The sequence below is a fragment of the Anabrus simplex genome, chromosome 1 (genome assembly GCF_040414725.1).
Source record: "Anabrus simplex isolate iqAnaSimp1 chromosome 1, ASM4041472v1, whole genome shotgun sequence".
Lineage (NCBI taxonomy): Eukaryota > Metazoa > Arthropoda > Insecta > Orthoptera > Tettigoniidae > Anabrus > Anabrus simplex.
The window spans coordinates 689,509,340-689,531,413 of record NC_090265.1 but is presented as its reverse complement, the minus strand read 5'-3'; the positions used below and the strand labels follow the sequence as shown (position 1 = coordinate 689,531,413).

At 38.5% G+C, this 22,074-nt stretch overlaps 2 protein-coding genes across 3 annotated transcripts in view; one reads left to right on the top strand and one right to left on the bottom strand.

The window, feature by feature from the left end:
- The window catches only part of LOC136857340 (testis-expressed protein 10 homolog), a 165,194-nt gene that overhangs the window by 26,014 nt on the left and 117,106 nt on the right, over window positions 1-22,074 (top strand). For both annotated transcript variants that reach the window (XM_068225147.1, XM_067135947.2), the window contains 2 exons: window positions 4,145-4,337; window positions 7,905-8,111. In XM_068225147.1, coding sequence (XP_068081248.1) covers window positions 4,155-4,337; window positions 7,905-8,111 — 390 coding nt within the window. In that variant the 5' untranslated portion in view covers window positions 4,145-4,154. The remainder of the gene's footprint in view (window positions 1-4,144; window positions 4,338-7,904; window positions 8,112-22,074) is intronic.
- Window positions 14,140-15,306, bottom strand: LOC137497062 (uncharacterized). Its single transcript, XM_068225680.1, has 2 exons — window positions 14,741-15,306; window positions 14,140-14,462 (listed from the first exon to the last, which is right to left on the bottom strand). The coding sequence occupies exons 1-2, from the start codon at window positions 15,057-15,059 to the stop codon at window positions 14,140-14,142; spliced, it is 642 nt and encodes a 213-aa protein (XP_068081781.1). The 5' UTR covers window positions 15,060-15,306.

The following is a 22,074-nucleotide window of genomic DNA, read 5'->3' as shown; positions in this document are numbered from 1 at the left end:
ACCGAATCGAATTGGTGAGAGGAGATTGTTGTGGATAAATTTGATGAGAAGAAGAGATAGAATGATAGGACACATCTTAAGACACCCAGGACTTGTGCAGTTGTTATTTGAGGGAACGGTAGGGGTAGACCAAGGTATGAATATGGCAAACAGTTTAGAGCAGATGTAGAAAGCAACAGTTATGTAGAAATGAAGAGGTTAGCACAGGTTAGGGTAGCATGGAGAGCTGCATCAAACCAGCCTATGGACTGATGGCTACTACGACAACAACAATACATTATAATATCGTCTGCAAAGTGTGTTGCCAACCATAGAGACATGCCATTAAGGGTATTCCATGAGACTGAGAAGCAAGCCAGAATTGTTTTTATTAGGAAAGTTAGATAAGATGAAGAAGAGGAATAATATAACAGATATTAACTATAGCTTCAGCCTTCCATATTGGTAAATAGGTCTTTGTGTTCATATATACAAAAGTCGATCAAATATAAACGGAATTTTTGTTCCTGAACATCAACAGTTGGTAGGACTGGCCCTGCGCTTTTGCTATGCTTAGGCGAGACCGTTAGGAGTGCGTGCTGTTAGATATTTCCTGCCGTTTCATCAGTAACACTCACAACAGGTGCACCCCTCCACTGTGCAACGCATAATTATAAAATTTCTTACTCATGAAGGAGTTACAACGGCGTAAATTTGCCAGAGGTAGACTGCACAGTTCGGTGATCAAACATTGTCAAGGACATGTATGTGTAAGACGTGGCGGTTGAAAGGGGAGGTAGCACCAGTGAATGCCAAGACTCGATTGTCAGTTGGCAAGGTTCTTGCAACCGTTTTTTGCGATCGGCGAGGCATTTTGCCGATCGATTTTTTGCAGGAGCAACGCACAATTAATGTTGCTTACTACTGCAAGCTGTTGAACGAAGCGAGGTTGCATATCGCTACAAAAGACGATCACAAGCGATTTGACAATGCGCGGCCCCATACTGCAGCTCTAACTGTCTCCAAGCTACAGGAAATGCACTGGACTACACTTGATAATCCTCCTTACAGCCCGGACTTATCGCCCTGCGATTTCCATTTGTTCGGACTGCTTAAAGAAGCTCTAGGAGGGCAACAATTTGAAGATGACGAGAGTGTGGAAGACTTCGTGCGCAACTGGCTGGTGACACGACCCTGTTCTTTTTACAATGGGGGCACCGAAAAGCTGCACATACGCTGCGACAAATGCATTTCCAAAGCAGGAAACTATGTGGAAAAATAAATTGTAATTGCCTTGTGTTTTTCAATAAATGAATTTAAATAAAATATGAAATCTTGTTTATATTTGATCCCCCCCCCCCCCTCGTATCAGTGTATTTTCTATAATTCTTATATATTTTGTTTATTTACACACAAGTGCTGCATGCCTCCTTTCAGTAAAATATCACCCAATCGTCCTATTCATATATACTCAACACATTATCTCTTCGTTTGTGATCCGGTCGACCCATCTCACCTTGAGCATTCTTCTGTAACACTACCTTTCAAAGAGATTGGCCAAGGATAGGGTGCTGTAGAGAACTGCATCAAACCAGGCCAACTGGGCAAAATCTTAACGTTCGCAGCTTTTGCTCAGAAGGCCGGGAACCGAAATACGTGGTGGTTTACTAAGTCCTGGTGAGGTGATATTCGTGATGACGTATATGAGAACAGATTCAGTATGAGAGACTGGCAGGTTGAATCTGGAGGCTGGGTGGTGAGAAAGTTATTATGTAGATTAATTGGAAGAGTTAGTTGGGATACAGTAAGGTGAACTGCACGAGACCAGCCCAAGGACTGACGGAAAAAGAGAGAGAAAAAATGGTCAGCACATAATCCTAATTAGTGAGTGACGATGTTTTTGCCAAGGGATTTAATAAAAGTTGACGTCATTATGTTAATCAATTTTAGGATGAGAATTGAGAAGCATAATTTAAATTTTATTTATTTAATCAAAATCAGTATTTCAATTCTTGCTATGCTCCTTCTTCCTCTCCGCCCACGTCTGTTTCATTAGTTCTGATTTCACGTTACCGGAGCTGTTCTGTGTTGTAACTGTTTGTGAATATAAATAAAATAAGTAATAAAATAATTAACTGAATAAATAACATTACTCAAAGCAGAATAAAATATTTGAAATTAATTAAATTAATAAAAATAATTTAATCAAAATGTCTGTAGTATGGGCACCAGAGTTCACCAGAATGGACCCCTTGAATTTAGATAGAGCATGATAATTCTTTATCTCCCAGGGCGTGTACATAAAAGCTGCGTACTGGTACATCTGCTACAGGCCTTACCTAACCTGAATATGACAAAATAGGTAGGAACTGCACCTAGGTTCTAAAATATATAACTATATTCTCAATAAAATATGTGCATGAGCACCTCATCAACACACCAAAATATACATATAATACACACACAAAATATCACTGGAAGACTCCATATTTACAACAAAGAAAACAGTAGGAAAACGAAAGCGGGAATTAAGCCACCATTTGTGGTTAGTCCGTTGAACAATGTACATATATGTAGATAATAACCGTTCACTGTCTCTGTATCAACACGACTTGCTGATTCTCATAATCGGCACTTATTATTTCACACAGATACTGTACATTACAATACTGTGTTCACTGAGTCTAACACTTGTTATAAAGATATATACATTTGAGCAACACTTGCTTGTCGTTCCTGAACATAAATTGTGGAAAGTCTGAGATATAGCACCTCCCAGCTTTCAGCAACATGTAATACCAGGCCGCCACAAAGTGATACAATACTCAATGCCTAAGCATTCCACAGTTTGTCGGTCAGCCACTTTCCACGAACATAAAAAGACTACGTTTCACATACGTTGGAAGCCCAATCAAGTATACTGCTTCAGTGTCACTCCTGTACCGTATATCCAGTTTCACTCCCGTATCGTGTGTCCACACTACTTCATTCCTGTACAGTGTGTGTGGTTTCCCGCTGTATGGTCAACCTTTATAGACATCAGCATTCCCCTTCCTCTCACATGATACGCCTAGATTGATCCTGGTCAGCCAATCATGAGTATATCCTCTAGTCAAGACCATGCCGTGTACTTCTTCCTGGTCCAAAGAAAATAACAAACTCTGGGGTGTTTCACATGATTCATCGGAGATTTCTGACTACAACATCAACAAGCTCATGTGATTCTGGGCTATTCACATGATTCATAGAACTTCCCGACGACAACAAGTCCATCTCATCAAACACTGGGATATATACATGACTCAACCAAATTTTCCAAGTTCAGTATAGCAATGTTCAAAACAAATTACTCATACCACATATGGAGACCTTCCAGCTTACAAATATTAATGACAAAATATACAACTGAAATAATGATAATAATAATAATCGAATACTGACAATAATATATCTGTCTCTCACTTCTACATATAGTGCGAGGGTGTGATATATGTACTATCACAGTGTTATGTGGCTGCTTTCTATTTTCTTTCTTGTTTTATATCTGAAGATTACCTTTTGAAATTTGTCCTTAAACACCTTCCTATTATGTGTATCCTTCATGTCAGTGTTTGCTTTTTTTGAAGTCATTTAATGTAACCATGCTTTATTAAAAATTTGTTTTATCAGTTCTGTCATTATTCATTCTGTTCAAATGTCCAAACAATGACATTTTTATGGTTATCTCACTGAACCCTGAAAATCTGTTGCAGAACCCATTCTGAGAACTACGTCTCTAAGGCCAGTTCTTGTTTTCTTAGACTTTCATCACCGGGTGAGTTGGCCATGCGCTTAGGAGCGCGCAGCTGTGAGCTCGCATCCGGGAGATAGTGGGTTCGAACCCCACTGTCGGCAGCCCTGAAGATGGTTTTCCATTATTTCCCATTTTTACACCAGGCAAATGCTGGGGCTGTACCTTAATTAAGGCCACGGCCGCTTCCATCCCATTCCTAGACCTTTCCTGTCCCATTGTCGCCATAAGACCTAGCTGTGTCGGTGCGACGTAAAGCAAAAAAGAAAATTTCATCATCATCTGGCATGTTATAAGTTAGGTTGAAATTTTGTGCTTCAGTATTATTCTCTGATTACAATGTTCATGTTGCAGTTTGTCTTCTTTCTTCCGCAGTTACTTCAGAATGGGGAAGCACAAAAAGCAGGAGAGAAAAGAGAAATCTAAAGTAAAACTGAAGGCAAAGAAGTTGCCTAAAGGGCAAAATATAACAGATACAAGTTTCAAGGTCAAGAAGATTGTTATTCGTGAACAGTTGCAAGCTCCAAATACAGATGATTTGTTGTCTAGGAGGAAGCTCAATATCAAAGTAAGTTGACATATCACCAATTCGTTAGACTTGTTATTAGATACTGTTGTGTTTCAAGATAGGAAGAAATGTGGTAAATACTAGTCAGTATGTTGCTAGTTACATTGTTAACTTCGTTAGAAGCTTCAGTTAAGTCTACTGTAAATCATAATTATTGAAATTACATTAATTTTTAAATCTTGGACAATATTTTAAAAAGTAAACTTATGATAATTTGGGAGTGTTTTATCAGTGATGGCATCAATAATTTTTCTCATCATCAGCATTGGGGGGTGATTGTGGATGTAATTGAAATGTCATCTTTTTTACCCTTTGCATTAGGGTGCTGTTCAGTAGTATAGAAATTAATTCAGCGGTATAACAAACAATGACACTGTTTTATGTTGCTTTTTTTTTTTTTTTTTTTGCCGATTTGGGATGATCATTGTAGTACAAAAATATTTAAAATAGTTATATTTGAATCAGCCTTGTCAGTACACTTATTAATGAAAGAAAATTATTTAATTCAACCAAACATGTTTCAGGAATTCAACCATTCGCTTAATCAGTGGTCAGATCAAAGAATAAAAGAACATAACACAATCTTTTGTTTTTACAATTCAAAGAAGTATTGTGTCCTAATACACCATATCAGTGAGTAAAGAAAACTTATAAAAGATTATAAAAATGATCAATACATAAAATTTCATATTTCATAAGTATTAGGACACAATATGTATTTCTTTGAATTGTAAAAACAAAAGATTGTGGTATGTTGTTTTATTCTTTGATCTGACCACTGATGAAGGGAATGGTTGAATTCCTGAAACATGTTTGGTTGAATTAAATAATTTTCTTTTATTAATAAGTGTATTGACAAGGCTGATTCAAATATAACTATTTTAAATATTTCTATACTACATTCAAACTAGTCAATACGGATCAAACAATCATTTTAACCTATCATGGTTAAGTTTATCAACATTGGGTTGATCGTTCATTGCTTCAACTTTCAAAGAGGTTGTAGGTCAATATACAGCATTTTGAAGAATATTTAGATCATTTTGAATTTTTATCAGACTGATAAAAGTCCACAAGTTTTAACATAAAAAAATGTATTTTTTTTTTCTATCATGTGGTTAAGTTCACTAAATATCTTTCATGATGTAGATGTAGATTCCCATAGGAAACCTGAAATATTTGTCCCGAATGAGTAAATTTATAATACCAATACTGTTGGTCCGTTATTGGACATTATAAATTTTCCAGCTAACTCATTCTTAGTTGCCATCGTTTCGCCCTAGTGTGCTAAGTTGGGCTCATCAGTTGGTAAATAGCACACCTACCAAGACGCATGGCTAGTGCATACCGTGGAGGCCACTGCATAGGCTACTTGGAGCCACCGACAGTGCCAGTGCACTATGAGAGACTGGCAACCAATAACGGACCAACAAAAATATCTTTCATGACCAAGCAAACTGACTAGCTATTACTAATGATTAAGAAAGGGTAAGGAAAAGATTTATACCTGTGAGTCTTGTGTTTCCAAGATATGTGCAGGAATCATCATCATCATTGTTGACCAACTCCAGTTTCCCAGGTGTGGTATACAAGCTCCTTCCATTTTCATTCACAATCCACTCCCAATTCTGACCTCTATCCTCTACATACTTCTTCACTAAGTCTGTCCATTTTTCTCTAGGCTTGCCCACTGGTCTCTTTTCCGTTATTTCTCTTTCATACTCCTTTCTTGCAGACCTGTTGGCACTCTTTCTTTTCACATGACCAATCCACTTCCGTCTTGCCTTTTGGATCTTCTGGAGTAAGGAGTCTTCTAGTCCTACGTCTCCTGACTTTTTCATTCCTGATTTTATCCCTTCTGGTCTTCTGGGTCATTGTGCGTAGGAACTTCATTTCTGCTGCTTGGAGTTTTGAGTTGTCCTTTCTTAATGTAGCAGTTTGCAGGCTGTATGTAAGGATAGTGGTGTAGTATGATTTATACAGTGTCATCTTAGTTTTGAGTGGTACTTGTTTATAGTAGCTGTCTTACAATACAGAATTTTGATAATTAGGAGAAAGTATTTCCTAACCTGTCTCAAGCACGAGGAATTCACTAGCCTTTGCACCCACTCATGCAGCCAGTCATTCACCCTCATGTACTTCAAGGCCAAGAACAAATGGAAACGAAAAGGGATTGGAAACAACAGTTACATAGCTTTCCGCTTCAGCACAGAATTATCCTCCCAAGTAGTTGCGTGCAAGGAAAATCCCAAAAGTGTAATCACCACAAAAGGTACTTTTAATTCAGTTAGTGAATTAATTTGGAAAAGACGTGTTTACAACAGATGGGTAAGTTTTATTAATTTTAAATTGTGCAGTGTTAAAGTTAGTGCAGGAAGGAAGTTTGCTGAACAACAGCACATTAAACGAGAAAAATATCTGAAAGCTGTAATGAGTGCGAAGGACAACATGTGTTCCCAGGTTCTTGAGGGGCATGTCTCAAGTATTATTACAATATTATAAGTCCACCTGTTCAATACAATACATACGTCAACTTCAATACGGAACCAAAATGAGAATAATTACTGGTATCTTGAGGGGCATCCACCAAATCATCCTGTCCATGTTTATATACACTTCCAAGTAAATTATTTCTGAAGGAGAGCTGTGCGGTGAATAGAACAGGAATAGATCACTTGTAAAACCATTGTTACTTAGTCATCAGAATTCAGTTAGGTCAAATACTTTAAAGTAATTTTTTTGCATATTTTTTTTTCCATAAATTTAAGGGCATTTTATTGATCATTTTCAGTGATTGTTTTAGGTAATCATCCTCTGACCTCTCTCAGCTACCCTTTTCCACCTCCAGCTGCGTCGGGATGGTAGCTTTCCAACCACCAGTGCCTTTTCCTCACCTGTGTTCCAATCCAGGTTCCTTATTACAGCTTTTTTTCTCTGAAACCAATTCATTTTCCTTTAAAGCTTGTGTTAATAGACCCTCCTTTAAGCAGTCACCTGACAAAATAGTTGTACCTTACTTGCATATACACAATAAACCTCATGGTATGCCGTGTTCACTTACAAATCATATACTCCTAAGAGAAAATTATATTTTTCCTTCTTTCACAGCACTATTAGGAAAGACTTGACATTATTAATACATTATGGAAATACATTTTTAATTAAACCAGTGTACATGTTTTGGTTCCCTTTCAAATGCAATTTTTACTTGTACTCAGTATTATCATAATTACTGCTAATGTTGCTATTTTCCTTTACGTTGCACCGGTACAGATAGGTCTTATGGCGACGATGGGATAGGAAAGGCCTAGGAATGAGAAGGAAGCAGCCGTGGCCTTAATTAAGGTATAGCCCCAGCATTTGCCTGGTGTGAAAATGGGAAACCACAGGAAAAAAAACAATTACTGCTAAAATTTGATGAAACTTGTATGTAGTGTTTCAGTAGATATCAACCATTGATTACTGTAATTGGTTTTTGTAATGTGTTACCATCAAGATAAACATGTATTGAGAGAAGAAGAAACACTTCAAGCTCTGTATATTACATTTTTGTAATGTTCTTTGCAGGAACTTCTTACTCATCTCCAGCATCACAATATGTCATTCCGCATGGATGGACTAAATGGGCTGAAGGAGATAGTTACTTACCATAAAGATGAGGTGCTGAAGCTACACTTGCCTCAGCTGGTGGAAGGAGTATCTCGACTTGTGCTGGATCAAGAGAAAGATGTCCGCAGAAATGCTCTGAAACTGTTACAGAGTTTGCTTTCATCGGTCAGTAAAGACATCTGTCTTCCCATATGATATGGTCCTATATATTTTGTCTCATTTATTTTCTTCTCAACAGCACCCTATTAAAGTAAAACTTCGTTAATTCGAAGTTGTTGGGACTAAAAAATTGGATTTTGAATTAACTGCCAGTTTGTAATTTTGCCGCATTACAAAATATTCTAAGGCCCGTTAATGCATGCAGTTAACCTTGATTCATAGTTTAAATCATTCAAATGTCATGAAAAAAGCTTTTCCAAAATGCATCCAAGAAGGTGCATTTACAGTATTCTAATAATACACTTGGATAACTCACTGACAAACATAACCTCATGCAACGAAAGGGAAAAAAAAAAAAAGCACGATTCAAAGACAAGGAGAAATCTATGCCAACTCCCATGCGCAAGTGCTTTATTCATTGGATTACAGCACTGTATGCATTTTAGATGCCTTGTACTTACACAGAAAGTACCCGATGCCCTTAAAACATTGTGGCTAATCGAACTTTCTTGTGACTCTATCCTTGTATGATTTCCGGCATGGAACTTCTCTCATACTTCAGAAATGTAAACACTTGCCGCATCACAAAGTATTCTAAGACCCATTATTGCATGCAATCACCTTGATTCGCAGTTTAAACCTTTCAAATACCATGGGAAAAAACCTATTTCCAAAATGTATCCAACAACGTGCATTTACAGTGTTCAAATAATGCACTTGGATGAATCACTGACAAACATAACCTCACACAATGAAAGAAAAAAGACGGGGATAAATTACGCTGGTTCCCCTGTGCAAATGCATAATTTTTTGGATTACTGTACTGTTTGCATTTTTAGATGCCATGTACTTGCACGGAAATTGCCCGACACCCTTAAAACATTGTGGCTTATCAAACTTTCCTATGACGAGGGGATAACGTTTCTCGCTTCATTGTGCATTGCAACACAGTTCAGTGACCCCGACCCTTGTACGATTCCCTGACTGGCACTTTCTCCTTTAAAAGCCATAAGACATTAAAGGCATTAAAAGAAAGCAATGCAGTTTCATCGGCAGTGACAATAGTGTTCGGTGCCTACGAATTGATTATATGAGCCACGCTTTTTTCGTCATCTGTCGCATCACCAGTGTTTGCGGATTCTGTTTTTCCGCACACTGTCTGCTGAGTGATATTACGGCGTTCCTTAAAAGGTTGAATACCATAGAATTCCGATTTCATTTTAACTTAGCAATTATGAAGCACACTGTAGACACACCAAAGTGAGTGTAAGTGCAGAAAGCTACCCCTCCACGTTCCGGAACGCGTTCTATCATGACGCGGATAAATTTTGAAATTAAATTACTCTGTAACATACTATTATTTTAAAATGTAAAGGCAGTTTCGAATTAAAAGTCTGAATTTTGGTAATGGTGCCGACATTGTACTTCGAATTACGAATTATCCGTATTTCGAATTAAACAATTTAAATAATATGCAAAACCGCATCTCATGTTTCCGGGAACGAGAGCTTCTTCAAATTAGGCAGGATTTTGAATTAACCGATTTCGAATTATCGAGGTTCTACTTGTAGAACCCAGATATCTGTAGTCGACATAATAGTGTGACATGTGATTATTGTGAAAACTCATCATCATCGTCATCATTTCCCCTTTTCCAGCTCACATTGGGTTGGGGCAAATATAGTTCCTCTCTACATCCTCCTGTGTCTCCACCATTCCTCATCCAACACTGTGTTCCAGTCCAGGTTCTGTTGTCCTATGCTGTTCTTCACAGAGTCTGTCCATCATAATCTTGGTCTTCCTTGTGCTCTCTTTCCTGTCATCTGTCTTTCCAATGCTTGTCTTGGCAGTCTTTCTTCTCTCATCTACTTGACATGTCCAAACCATCTCAATCTGTTCTGTTCCAGTTTATCTTCTAATTTTTGCACATTTGGGTCTTTTAGTATGTCTTCATTTCTCACTCCATCCCTCCTTGTCTTCTGTACTCCTCAGGAATTTCATTTCAGCTGCCTGTACTCTGCTGTCATCTTTCTGAGTCTTTGTCCAGGTTTCTGCTGCATATGTTATTATGGGTAAGTAATATCCCTTGTACATTACTTCTTAAGCCTTCATTAGTACATCTTTATTGCATGTTAAGCTCCATACCTGGTGGTAGAAGGCCCTCTCCAGTTGTATCCTTCTACTAATTCAATTTTCTGTCAGTTCACTTCCCAAGTATTTGAAGTGTTCTACTATTTCCAGTTCCTTGTCTCCAATTTTGATAGAACCTTTACCTTTTCTTACTTCCTGTACTCATCACCCTTGTCTTGCTCTTCTCTGCGTTGATCCTCAATCCCCATTGTTCAGTCCTTCTATTCAGTACATTCATTGTATCCCCTTCATTATCTGCCCTTGCTACCTTTACACCATTATGAACAGTAAAGGTAACAGCACACTCCCTAGTTTTAGTCCAATACCAATTCCATATCATTCTGATCCACCTACTGTTGTCTTCACACAGCTGCAACAGTTATCGTACATTGCATTTATCATTGTTATTAGCTCCTTCCCAATGCCCCCGTGTGTCAGGCTTTCCCGAACTTTTGTTCTGGGGATGCTGTCATATGCCTTTTCTAAGTCTATAAAAGTCATTACTATATCCTTCCCATATTCCCAGCTCTTTTGCATGATCTGTCCCAGAGTGGAAATGAGTTCCACTGTTGACCTTCCACTTGTGAATTTAAATTGTTCCTCCTGTAAATGGCTTTCCGACTTTTCTCTAATTCTTCTTTCCAGTACCTTTTCGTTATCTTGGCAACGTGGGAGATGATAGTGATTCCTCGGTAGTTACCACACAACTTCTTATCTCCTTTCTTGAATATTGGTATTATCTATCGGGCGAGTTGGCCGTGTTGTTAGGGGCACGCGACTGTGAGCTTGCATCCGGGAGATAGTGGGCTCGAATGCCACTGTCGGCAGCCCTGAGGGTGGTTTTCCATGATTTCCCATTTTCACACCAGGCAAATGCTGAGGCTGTACCTTAATTAAGCCCACGGCCGTTTCCTTCCAGCTCCTAGGCCTTTCCTATCCCATTGTCGCCATAAGACCTATCTGTGTCGGTGCGACGTAAAGCCACTAGGTTTTATAATCCCCCTTTTTTCAGTCCTCGGGCACTTTTTCTCTCTCGATACATACTTGAGTATTCTATTAGTCCACTGTAGTCCCACTGGTCCTGCAGCCTTGATCATTTCTATGGCTATTTTATTCAGTGCTGTGATGAGCATATACAGTGGAACCTCAATATCTTGAAACACCTCTGGAGCTGAATTTTATATTGTGTTATCGAAATTTTGAGATATAGAGAATGCTGTTTTTGAGCGTGTATGGTGCATATTTGAATCATATGTATCTACGAGCTTATACTGAATACAGTATTTAAATACCGTAGTTATGCGAATAATACCCGCATATTTTAAAAAAATAATTGAAACACAAAATTGGGGTGCGGGTTTTATTTGAGTCAGTATTGGAATTTTTAAAAAAAGTCAGCCTTCCTAAAGTTAGGGTGCGTGAATTATTCGGTGGCAGGGATTATTTGCGTAAATACTGTATATACTAACAAGCTCGTATTTTATGGCATCACCTTAATTATAACCCTTATTATAGGAACTCTTTGCAATACAGAATGCAGTACATACAGCATTGAAACAAGAAACATATCTTCGTTAACACCTTTGGAAAAAATCCTTTAGTCTCTTCTATATTTTACTGTTAACCTTCTTTTCTTCCACATACTTTTCAACAACATTAATTGGTTTGAAAACACTGTCATTTATATTCGACTCCCGCTGTATGTAAGTTTGAATAATAGCCACTGCACTTACCGCCTGGTCTGTGGACGGGACAGGAGAAAGCAGCTCCTCCTCTTCTTCTTCTTCTTCCTTGGCAGCAGCATTGACGGTATCCGTAGCAGGCTCGGCCATTATAACGTCAGAATCCACATTTATTTAAGCCTCAAAATCAGCTTTGCATTTACAAAGCAGCCAAGATTTGTAAATGGAGCTTGTCATCCACGACCTCCGGGGTTGCTTTCGTATGTGACCGATAATGAATTCACACCCGAGAAACAGCGAGGCTTCGCCATTTTTCTGATCACTAGAAGTTTGTTTCTCGGGTCCCGTCATATTAGCTTCCAGCGTCACTGTAACCCTTTACTTGTTAACAGTTCCTCACAAAACCACAAATGCTTTATTGCACAGTTAATGTTGTACAAAATTCGAGTTACAGAATATTTTTTGCTTCTAGGGAGGAAATGTTTGCTTTGAGAAATCGAGAAATTCGTGTAACCGAATTTCTAGTAATAGAGAGAAGAATAGGACAAACGGCCTGGAAATTTAGGTTACTTCGAGATACTGAAAATTAGAGTAATAGAGGTGAGATATCAAGGTTCGACTGTACAGTGAAACCTTGATAATTCGAAGGGTTCAGGACCAAAAAAATAGGACTTTGAATTACGTAACTTCGAATGAAACAAATTTCTGTGTAACAAAAACATATTGAAAATATGTGAGTTAGTGTTGTATTCGCGACTCAAACCTAGATACCTCCGATCCTCAAGATAAATTGAGCAGAAATTGTAAGAAAGATAATGGGTGGTATGAATAAAAATGAGAATATAGTATGTACTCAACTTTTCTGAGTATATACTCCACTTCATAAGAATAAAGTTCTTGAGAATGTACTCACTAGCTGAGTATATACTCATGTTATGGAGATGGTGTAGTATATACTCACCTTCCTAAGAGTCTGAGAGTAGTTTCTCATATGTGCTATGAATAAAAGGGAGTACCTTCTCAGATTGATGAGTATATACTCACTTTGTTTTGAGTATGGCTGATAGTTGTCTCAAGCTTGAGTATATGCCAATTTTTAGCTTCTGAGGAGAAATAACATGGCTGAGTTTATTAATAATGTGGTCCCTCGTGGAAAAATTTACAAGGAGAGAAGTGAACATGTGGACTCTAATAATTTTAAAAGTCTATATCGTTTTTCCAAAGTTAATGTGGACTGGTTAAACCTATACTTATTTGGACCGGAGAAACTGGAAACAAGAGGTGGTGCTGTTAAAAACATAGTAAAATTAAAAGCATTTTTAAGATTGGTAGGTGACCCAGGATTCCAGTGTGGCATAGGAGAAGATCTTGGAATCCACCAAACAACTGTGTCTAAAAATCTTGTTGAGGTTATGGACCGCATCATGGCTAAAGCTGCAGTGTGGATAAAATTTCCTCAAACAGATATGGAATTTGAAGTTGCGAAACAAGAGTGGCAGGAAAAGTACTACTTTCCAGCAGCGGTAGGTGCTCTTGACTGCACTCATGTTGGAATTAATAAGCCTACACATTATGGTGATGAATATGTAAACAGGAAAGGTTATACAAGTATTACTGTACAGGCAACGTGCAATGCCAAGGAAGTTTTTACCAGTGTCGATGCATCATGGCCTGGATCTGTGCATGATTCTCGAGTCTGGAGAAATTCAGCTGTCCAGACAACAGTAAGTCTGAATAGGGTAAATGCTTTACTGTTAGCGGATAGTGGCTATGGTATTGCACCTTGGCTTATGACACCGTTCAGAAATCCACAAACACCTCAAGAAATTGCCTATAACAGGTGCATTACCAAAGAAAGAGTTGTGATCGAACGATGTTTTGGGCAACTAAAACAACGTTTCCCAATTCTTCAGCACAAAGTACGCCTATCTTTAAATAAAGTGCCAAAACTGATCATTTGTTGCTGTGTGTTGCACAATATTGCCAAGTACTTACAGGATGAGGACCCTGAACTACAACCATTAGGTGGCAATGTAAGGTTAGAAGATGGAAATGAGGATGACATGGCAGCTGCTGCAAATATCAGGTGGAATGGTGAAGCTAGGCGAAATGAATTGGCAGAGATAATATATCAAGGTGTTTGAGTTGCAGCAAGTACCAGTGTCACTCTTGCTTATTGTTCACTACCAAATATCAAACATGTAAGCAAAACAAGTAATATTTTAAAAAAAACAATACAAGTTTGTTATTCCACAATTTGAGATTTCAACTTTTTTTTCCTTCAAGTCCAACACTCTTAATTGTTTTAGTAGCACCAAGCGCTGAAGTTCAACGTTAGTGAAATTTCTTGTCTCTTCCGTCTCGTATTCCTCGAAAATACTTCGTTTCCTTTTAGGGGTGGATATAGGTGGGGAGTTCACGACTTCTTTAGGGATGCCTCCTTCTTCCCCTTCCTCTACTACTACTACTTCCACTATAGGTGGAGGAAGGTTGTCTGGTTCTACTTCCTGCCATACATCCAGATCTACTCCAACCACAGTTGCTCCTAAGAAAAAATGAAAATTCGTTTTAAGTCACCTATATAATTTAGAGTTGTATATAGTTTCCTCACATTCAATTAATGAATAAAATGCAGCTAACATCCCAGGATTCAAACCCGGGTACAGTGAACCAAAGGCCTGGGTGAAGTTCATATTGGCCTAAAGTAACAATGAATAGAAATATCGTATCCTTAAAATCCGGACTGTTGGTACACAAAATACCTCTACAACCTTTATAAACCCGTTCAAGAAAATAAATCGCGAATATAATTTGAGGACATACCTGGAACTCTTGTCACTGTTGGATTGGTATCCCCTTCCAGCAGTTCGTAAATAATCTTCTCCCAGTCCTTGAGAACGATCTTTTTGTTTCCCGTTTTATTAATATCACACTTCTGCTTAACTCGCATTTTCATATTATTAATCTTCTTCGTTATGGTGGTCGTCTCCAAGTTCTTGCCGCACATGGCTTGCAGCTTTTTCTGAACTGCTTCCAACGATTCGGATTTTTCCTTCCGAACCGCCGGCAATTGAGATTTGCTAAAAAGTACAGCATGTTCCCGCAAAATACTGGCGAAAGTTAATGGAGAAACAGTTTCCATAGCGAGGAAAAATACACGCTACACTAAACACACGGAGAATACTTCACGAGCACGGTTTGTTTATGTGTATGTGTACGGTATACGCAGTTGAGGTTATGTAGCGAAGGAAAGAGCGAACAGTTGACGATCACGCAGAACACGAGCATCTACTCGATTTCGAATGATCTGCATGGCGGTGCTCTTGAGTATCTGCTCCATCAGAGGAGAACCTTTTTATTCTTACCAAATGGAGTACATACTACTTGGGCTGAGAATATACTCCTACTAAATGCTCATGCTCATGAGTATATAATTTGAGCAAGAACTCAGGTTTTATTCATACCACCCAATAATTGCCTTTTTTTTTTTTCAGTCTAGAATACAAGAATAAAAGGAAGCTGTAAAAATTGGATATACGGTACAGAGACTTAGGTAATAATAAAGAAGTCCACGGTTCATCAGTCTTAAGAAATGTACATACCTAAATAGACTGGCCCGCTCTTTCTGAATGTTTAGAACACACCTATCCATTATTTTGATTACTTTTCCATAAATAAATATAGAGAATAAATGTATATAAATATAGAAAATAAATGTATATTTAATAAATCAGGAATTTTCAAACTGACATGCCAAACATGTAGACAGCGATACACAGGACAGCCTGGAAGAAGTTTGGCTATAAGCCACAAAGAACATGTTAATGCAGTCAAACATAAAATATATTCGGTAATGGGAGAGCATATGGTTGAAAAAAATCATAAGTTTACAGACATTTCTAATGACATGGAGTTAATTCATTCTGCCAAAAAGGAAAAATTCATGAATGTTTTGGAAAGTTTAGAAATTTATCTTGCACAAAAGAATGACCTTGAATCAATTTTAAATGGAAGAAGTACAGAAGAGAACCCATTGTACAAACTAGCGTTTGATCATTTAAGGAAGAAAAGGAAGAAAAACTTGAAGATCTTAAAAAAATAACATTTTTATTTAGGTATTCTCATTCAGTTCAACAAAATATTAAATTTTATGTAATGATCATTTTCATTATATTTCATTAGATTCTTTATTCATTGATATGGTGAAATTAGGATACAATACTTCTTTAAATTGTAAGAAAAAACAAGATAATGTTATATGTTTTATTCCTTGAACTGACATCACTGATGAAGGGAATGGATGATTTTCGTGAAACATGTATGTTAAATTAATAATTTTCTATCATTATAAGGTGTATTGACAAAGTGCACTCAAAATAAAACTATAATAGATTCAGCATGCAGGATCAAATAAAATACCTATTATGGTTAAGTTTATCAACAACCATTGATACCTCGATGTTCAAAACACATGAAACAAATAAAAATGCGAAAAAACTATGTATGACAAGGTGGCCAATATAAAGTTATTCTAACATGGTAGCCAACATAGAAATTAAGTTCGATCAGTAACGCATTTCAACATCTTCCTCGTTAAGCAAACACTGAAAAACGCTGTCATTCTTTTCTGAAATACGAGTCAGTGGTGCGCTGCTCAAGTGCATTTCTGTCATTTGTCGAAATAAAATCTTCTATTTCATCCATTGCATTCACAACATTTTCTGGGGCATTGCTGGTAGAAATGACTCTGTCCAGAATCGATAAGGCTGTCATTTTGCGTCTTTAGCCGGCAAGCACCTGAGAAGACTTCGTTTCCGATGTTTCGTTTGCTTGCAATAACTCTGTGACCGTACCGTACATGTACCTCACGACAATAATAAGGCTAGTTGACAATGCGATAAAAAGAAGTAACAAAGAAGCAGCAATAAAAGCTTTACTTCCTTAAAAACTGAAGTAGAGCCAACGTACTAATCTGGCGCGTACGCGACAATGAGGGATACAAGACAGTCGCTGATTCTCATTAATTGTCATCTATGACGACTTTATTTGTTAGCTGCCCTACAGCAACCAGATTACAGTACTGTACTGATTTTGAATTACATAGTTTAGGGGCCTGATGAGAACTCGAATTACATATTAATCGTATTTCAAATTAACCGACTTCGAATTAAAGAGTTTTCACTGTATTGTGCACTTACCTCTGCTTCTGTCTGCATCCACTACCTTTACCTGTCAACTTCTTACTGGCTGCCACCTTGGCTGATTAGCTGACTCCCCCACCCCCATTACATCAATTTCTTCAAGTTTATATCCCATAGCTTCTTGAAGCAGCTTACTTGCATATAAATATGTTGCTCCTGTCGTCCCCAGCAGGTTGAACTGAGACTGTATTTTGGTCCACTGAATTCTAGCTCCTTTTCAGGTGAGAGATAATCGAGAAACGCAATGTGCAACTTTTATTTATCATTAATCTTTTCTTTGGTAGCCTGATGGGAGTTGGAGGAGTTGATCATAGTGTGTGGCCATAATTCAACTTTTTTTAAAATGCAATCCTGCTATATTTCTTTATATATCCCTGAACATTTAATAATAATCATGCAATATGGAAACTTTCATGTGTTTGAACTCATCGCTTGTTTTCTTCGAGTAACTAAAATTTTGTAATCCCTTGGATTGCTTTCATTTTATCTATAATACATATTTTACTATCATGTTGATTAACTTTGCGTACGTAAATTTTTTATAAACTGTTACTTGTTTAAAACATTTCCCCTTGGAAATAGGTTAGCTTGGCACCGATAGTATAGATTTTCTTGTTTGTCTTGCTACTTATGCTAATATGATGTTAAATCTTTTTTTTTTTTTTTTTTCTTGTTTAAATTAATTTTGTACTCTTTAATACCTCCCCAGAGGAATATTTATCCTATTAGCTTCTTTTGAAACCTATGTATTACTTAGGCCAAGCATTTAACCTAAAATGGGGCAACGTCCCAGTTGGAGTTTACATTAAGAAACCAAGCAAATCTAAACTACAGATAGAAAAATTTTCTGATGTCCTGCTGGTCAAGAATTGTATCTAGTAAATGTGTTGCAGCGAAAGTAATTGTTATCTCTGGAAGTATTCTTATCCTTGATGCCTGTTATATTCTATGGTCACAGATCCCTCTAATGATTTGGGGCCTATGATTTTGACATTCCACTGCACATGTTGAAATAGAGTTACATTATATTAACAGATAAAGCTTCCGTGGCTCAGGCGGCAGCGCATCGGCCTTTCACCGCTGGGTTCCGTGGTTCGAATCCCGGTTATTCCATGTAAGATGTGTGCTGGACAAAGTGGAGGTGGGACAGATTTTTCAATATCATTTCATTTCATCGGCCAAGTCATTAATCATTGCCCCAGAGGAGTGCAACAGGCTTCGGCAGCTGGCACAATTCCTATCCCCAGCGCAAGATGGGGGCTTCATTCATTCCATCCCTGACCCAGACACTGACTGGAAAACAGGTTGTAGGTTTTCATTCATATTTTAGCAAAATGTTTGTTCTGTCATTCCACTGAAAGTAGGAGTTGAAGCATGTTTCCATTTAGGCATAATTAATAATAACCCCTTCTTTGGGAACCTGCGCTTGAACCCTTATTTAATGAATGAATGAGTTATTTACCAATTTCTACTGTTTAGTTACCTTTAGTATTGCGCATCAGTGTTAAGCTTCCTAACCCTTACCTGTGCTCCCCACCACATTTTTCATGGTGTAGCAACCCTTGTGCGGTTTAATAAAATAATAGTATATCCCATTTGTAGTATAGCCGTTCTGAGACAGAAACTCCTCAGATAAATAGCACCAATCGTGACAATTCCTGCACCTTTTCCCGGGTTCATTTTTTCAGCTGCCCATTCCGCTTTTGTCACTGTAATGTCTGTCCGCATTCGTAGCGTAACAGTTAGCACTATTAGCTGCTGTCCTTGGTGGCCCAGCTTCGATTCCTGTACTGCCAGAAATTGAAGACTGGCAGGAAGACTGGTATTTGGTTAAAATGGTTCGTAGCTCACCTCCAATGGGAGTGGACCTGAAAAATGTTGCTGTAAATGCTGGTTCCTTCTCTGCTACCTCTTATTCCTGCTGTCTGGACACCTCCATATGTCTGACGTTCAGCACTTCACTGAAATATTCTTTCCATCTGTTCATTATCTCTTCTAGTTTTGTCAGTATTACTCCTTAATTCTTCTCAAACCCGGTGTTCACTGTTTCATTCCTACAACTCCAAATAATAATTTTTTCCCGGAGTTGAAATCTTCCTTTACTTACTGGGTGAATGTTTCCCAACTTTTCTTCTTCTCTTGTTCTTTGCAAACTCTTTTCACTTCTATGTATCTTGCTCTACTTTCTTCAGTGTGTTTCCCATTCCTTCCAGTTTTCTTCTTTTCCTTTTCTTTATCTTTCACCAGTTTGTCTCTTTCTCTCTTACCTTTTCTGATGTCCTGCTGCATGTTTTTCTACACAACTTACAAATGCACTTTTAAAATTATTCCATTCCTGTTCAACATGACTTCGGTATCATTTTGTGTGATTCTTTTTCAAACTCTTCCTGAACCACCTTTTCCTTCAATCTCCATAATCTTTCTTTCTCCTTTTTGCTTGTAGTTTTATGACCTTGCCTACTTTCATCATAGCTATCACTGCTGTATGGTCACCCCCAAAGACTTCCTTAGGCATATGATCTTTCTGATGTCCTTTTTCTACTAATACACAGTCAATTGTTTTTGTTCTCCTGTCTCCCATCCATACCAGATAATCTTCTGGCTATTTTTGTTCCTGAACCATGTGTTTCGTATTATGAGGTGGTTCCTCTGGCAAAAGTCCATTAACATATCCCGTGGTTGATTCTTGTTGTCATATCCATATGGCCCCAGAATCTCTTCTCTTCCCAGTCTCTCTTCCCACTCGATTTGTTCTGGGTGATTTCCGACAAAAGAGTAGCAGTGTTCCCAAGTTTCAGCTGGGAAGACTTGGGAGAAAGGAGACAAGCTGCTCGACTAAGTGGTATGTGACATAGATGTTTATTCCTTTAGGGAACCTGAAATACTTGTCCCAAATGAGTAAATTTATAATACCAATATACAAGGTGTGTTTTTTAAGTAAGGTCCGTTTGAAAATAAGTACACAACGAAAGGTTATTTTAAAAAAGTAAATTTATTTTCAGAAAGTACATACTGTTCTTCACTCTATTTTTCGACATAGTTTTCAAGTTTGTTCAAACGCTTATCATACCTCATAACCAATTTTAAAATACTCTCTTCATAGAAACTTGCCGCCTGCTCCGATAACCAAGGGTTCACTGCCGTTTTCACGTCGTCGTCGTCATCATTGTAATGGTTGCCACTGAGGTGATGTTTGAGGTGGAGGAACAGATGGTAATCGCTCGGCGCAAGATCAGGACTGTAGGGTGGGTGGTCTACAACTTCCCAGCCAAAACTGTCCAATAAGTTGCAGGTCTGACCTGCAGTGTGAGGTCTTGCATTGTCATGGAGAAGGACAATTCCCTTTGTCAGCATGCCGCGTCTTTTTCTATTTCGAATCGCTCTGCGTAGCTTTCTCGGAGTTTGGCAGTATGCTTCTGCATTGATAGTGGTTCCTCGTTGCATGAAGTCGACCAACAAAACACGATGCCTATCCCAAACCACCGACGCCATGATTTTGCGCTGGGACAGAGTCTGTTTGGCCTTCACCTTTACAGGCGAGTGTGTGTGTCTCCATTCCATGCTCTGTTGCTTCGATTCGGGCGTGATATGCGAAACCCATGTTTCATCTCCAGTTACAATCTGGCTCAAGAAGCCGTCACCTTCTTCGTCATAATGAGTCAAGAACTTCATCGCACACTCAAATCTTTGGTTTTTGTGGTCCTCTGTTAGGAGTTTCGGGACCCAACGGGAACACTGTTTCCTGTTATTGTGAATGCACCTGTTCTCACGAATCTTCACTTCAACTGAAGCCACCAAATCGTCTGTAATCAAAGAAGGGCGACCAGAGCGGTCCTCATCATGGACGTTGTCACGGCCATCTTTGAATTGTCGTAGCCACTTACGCACTTTGCTTTCACTCATAACAGTATCAATGTACACTTCGCAAATCTGTCGATGAATTTCTGCAGCAGACAGGTTCCTTGCTGGCAATAACGGTATCACTGACCGAACCTCACACGTGGCGGACGAGTTGATAGTCTTAAACATTTTGAAAGCGCAGAATAGAACCGTACAGGTTAGCTACAGAGCTGAAACTGAGCACAGTTGTTCCCGAGGCATGCCGATACACAACGCACATGCTCGTTGCAATATGCGCGCAAACTACTAGTGTCTACAACAAAACGGACCTTACTTAAAAAACACGCTTTGTAGTTTGTCCGTTATTGGACATTATCAATTCTCCAACTAACTCATACCTGGTTGCCAGTGTTTTGCCCCAGTGTGCTAAGTTGAGCACATCAGTTGGTAAATAGCACACCGACCAAGATGCATGGCTAGTGTATACCGTGGAGGCCACTGAGTAGGCTACTTGGAGCCACCGGCAGTGACAATGTACTGTGAGACTATGGGAGACTTTTTCTCGTTTTCAAAAATTGATGCTTGCCTGGCCATTAGATGATATAGATGTTGATTCCCTTCTTCTGTTTTACTTCTTCTTCTCCTTCTTCATCATGTGCCATCTTCTAGCGAAGGTTGGCAGTCAACATGGTGATCTTGAATTTTGATGCAGCGACACGGAACAGAGACATCATGTCCAACCCATACCATACCAGTCTATGAGGTTCTTCATCCATAGAGTTTGTCATCTACCAGGACTCCTATGTCCTTCTATTCTTCCTTGTATAACAAGCTGCAGGATTCTGTACTTATCATTCCGCATTATATGGCTGAAGTATTCCAGCTTCTGCCTTTTATGATTAGCATGACTTCAGTCTTCTTTCCAAGTCGATCCAACACCTTGGAATTCCGGATTCTGTCTGTCCATGAAATGTGAAGCATCTGTCTGTACACCCACATTTTGAATGCTTCCAGTCTTCTGGAGAGGGCTTGAATAAGTGTCCAACCTTCCATTCCATAAAGTAATGGACCAGACGGAGCCTTAGATTTAGTTGTAGGTTGCGGTTGTTGAGCAGT

Excerpts from the sequence above, each read along its gene's own strand:
- LOC137497062 (XM_068225680.1), bottom strand. The coding sequence starts at position 15,059 with ATGGAAACTGTTTCTCCATTAACTTTCGCCAGTATTTTGCGGGAACAT. Across the intron at positions 14,463-14,740 it reads AACAGTGACAAGAGTTCCAG|GAGCAACTGTGGTTGGAGTA; the intron begins GTATGTCCTCAA and ends ATTTTTTCTTAG.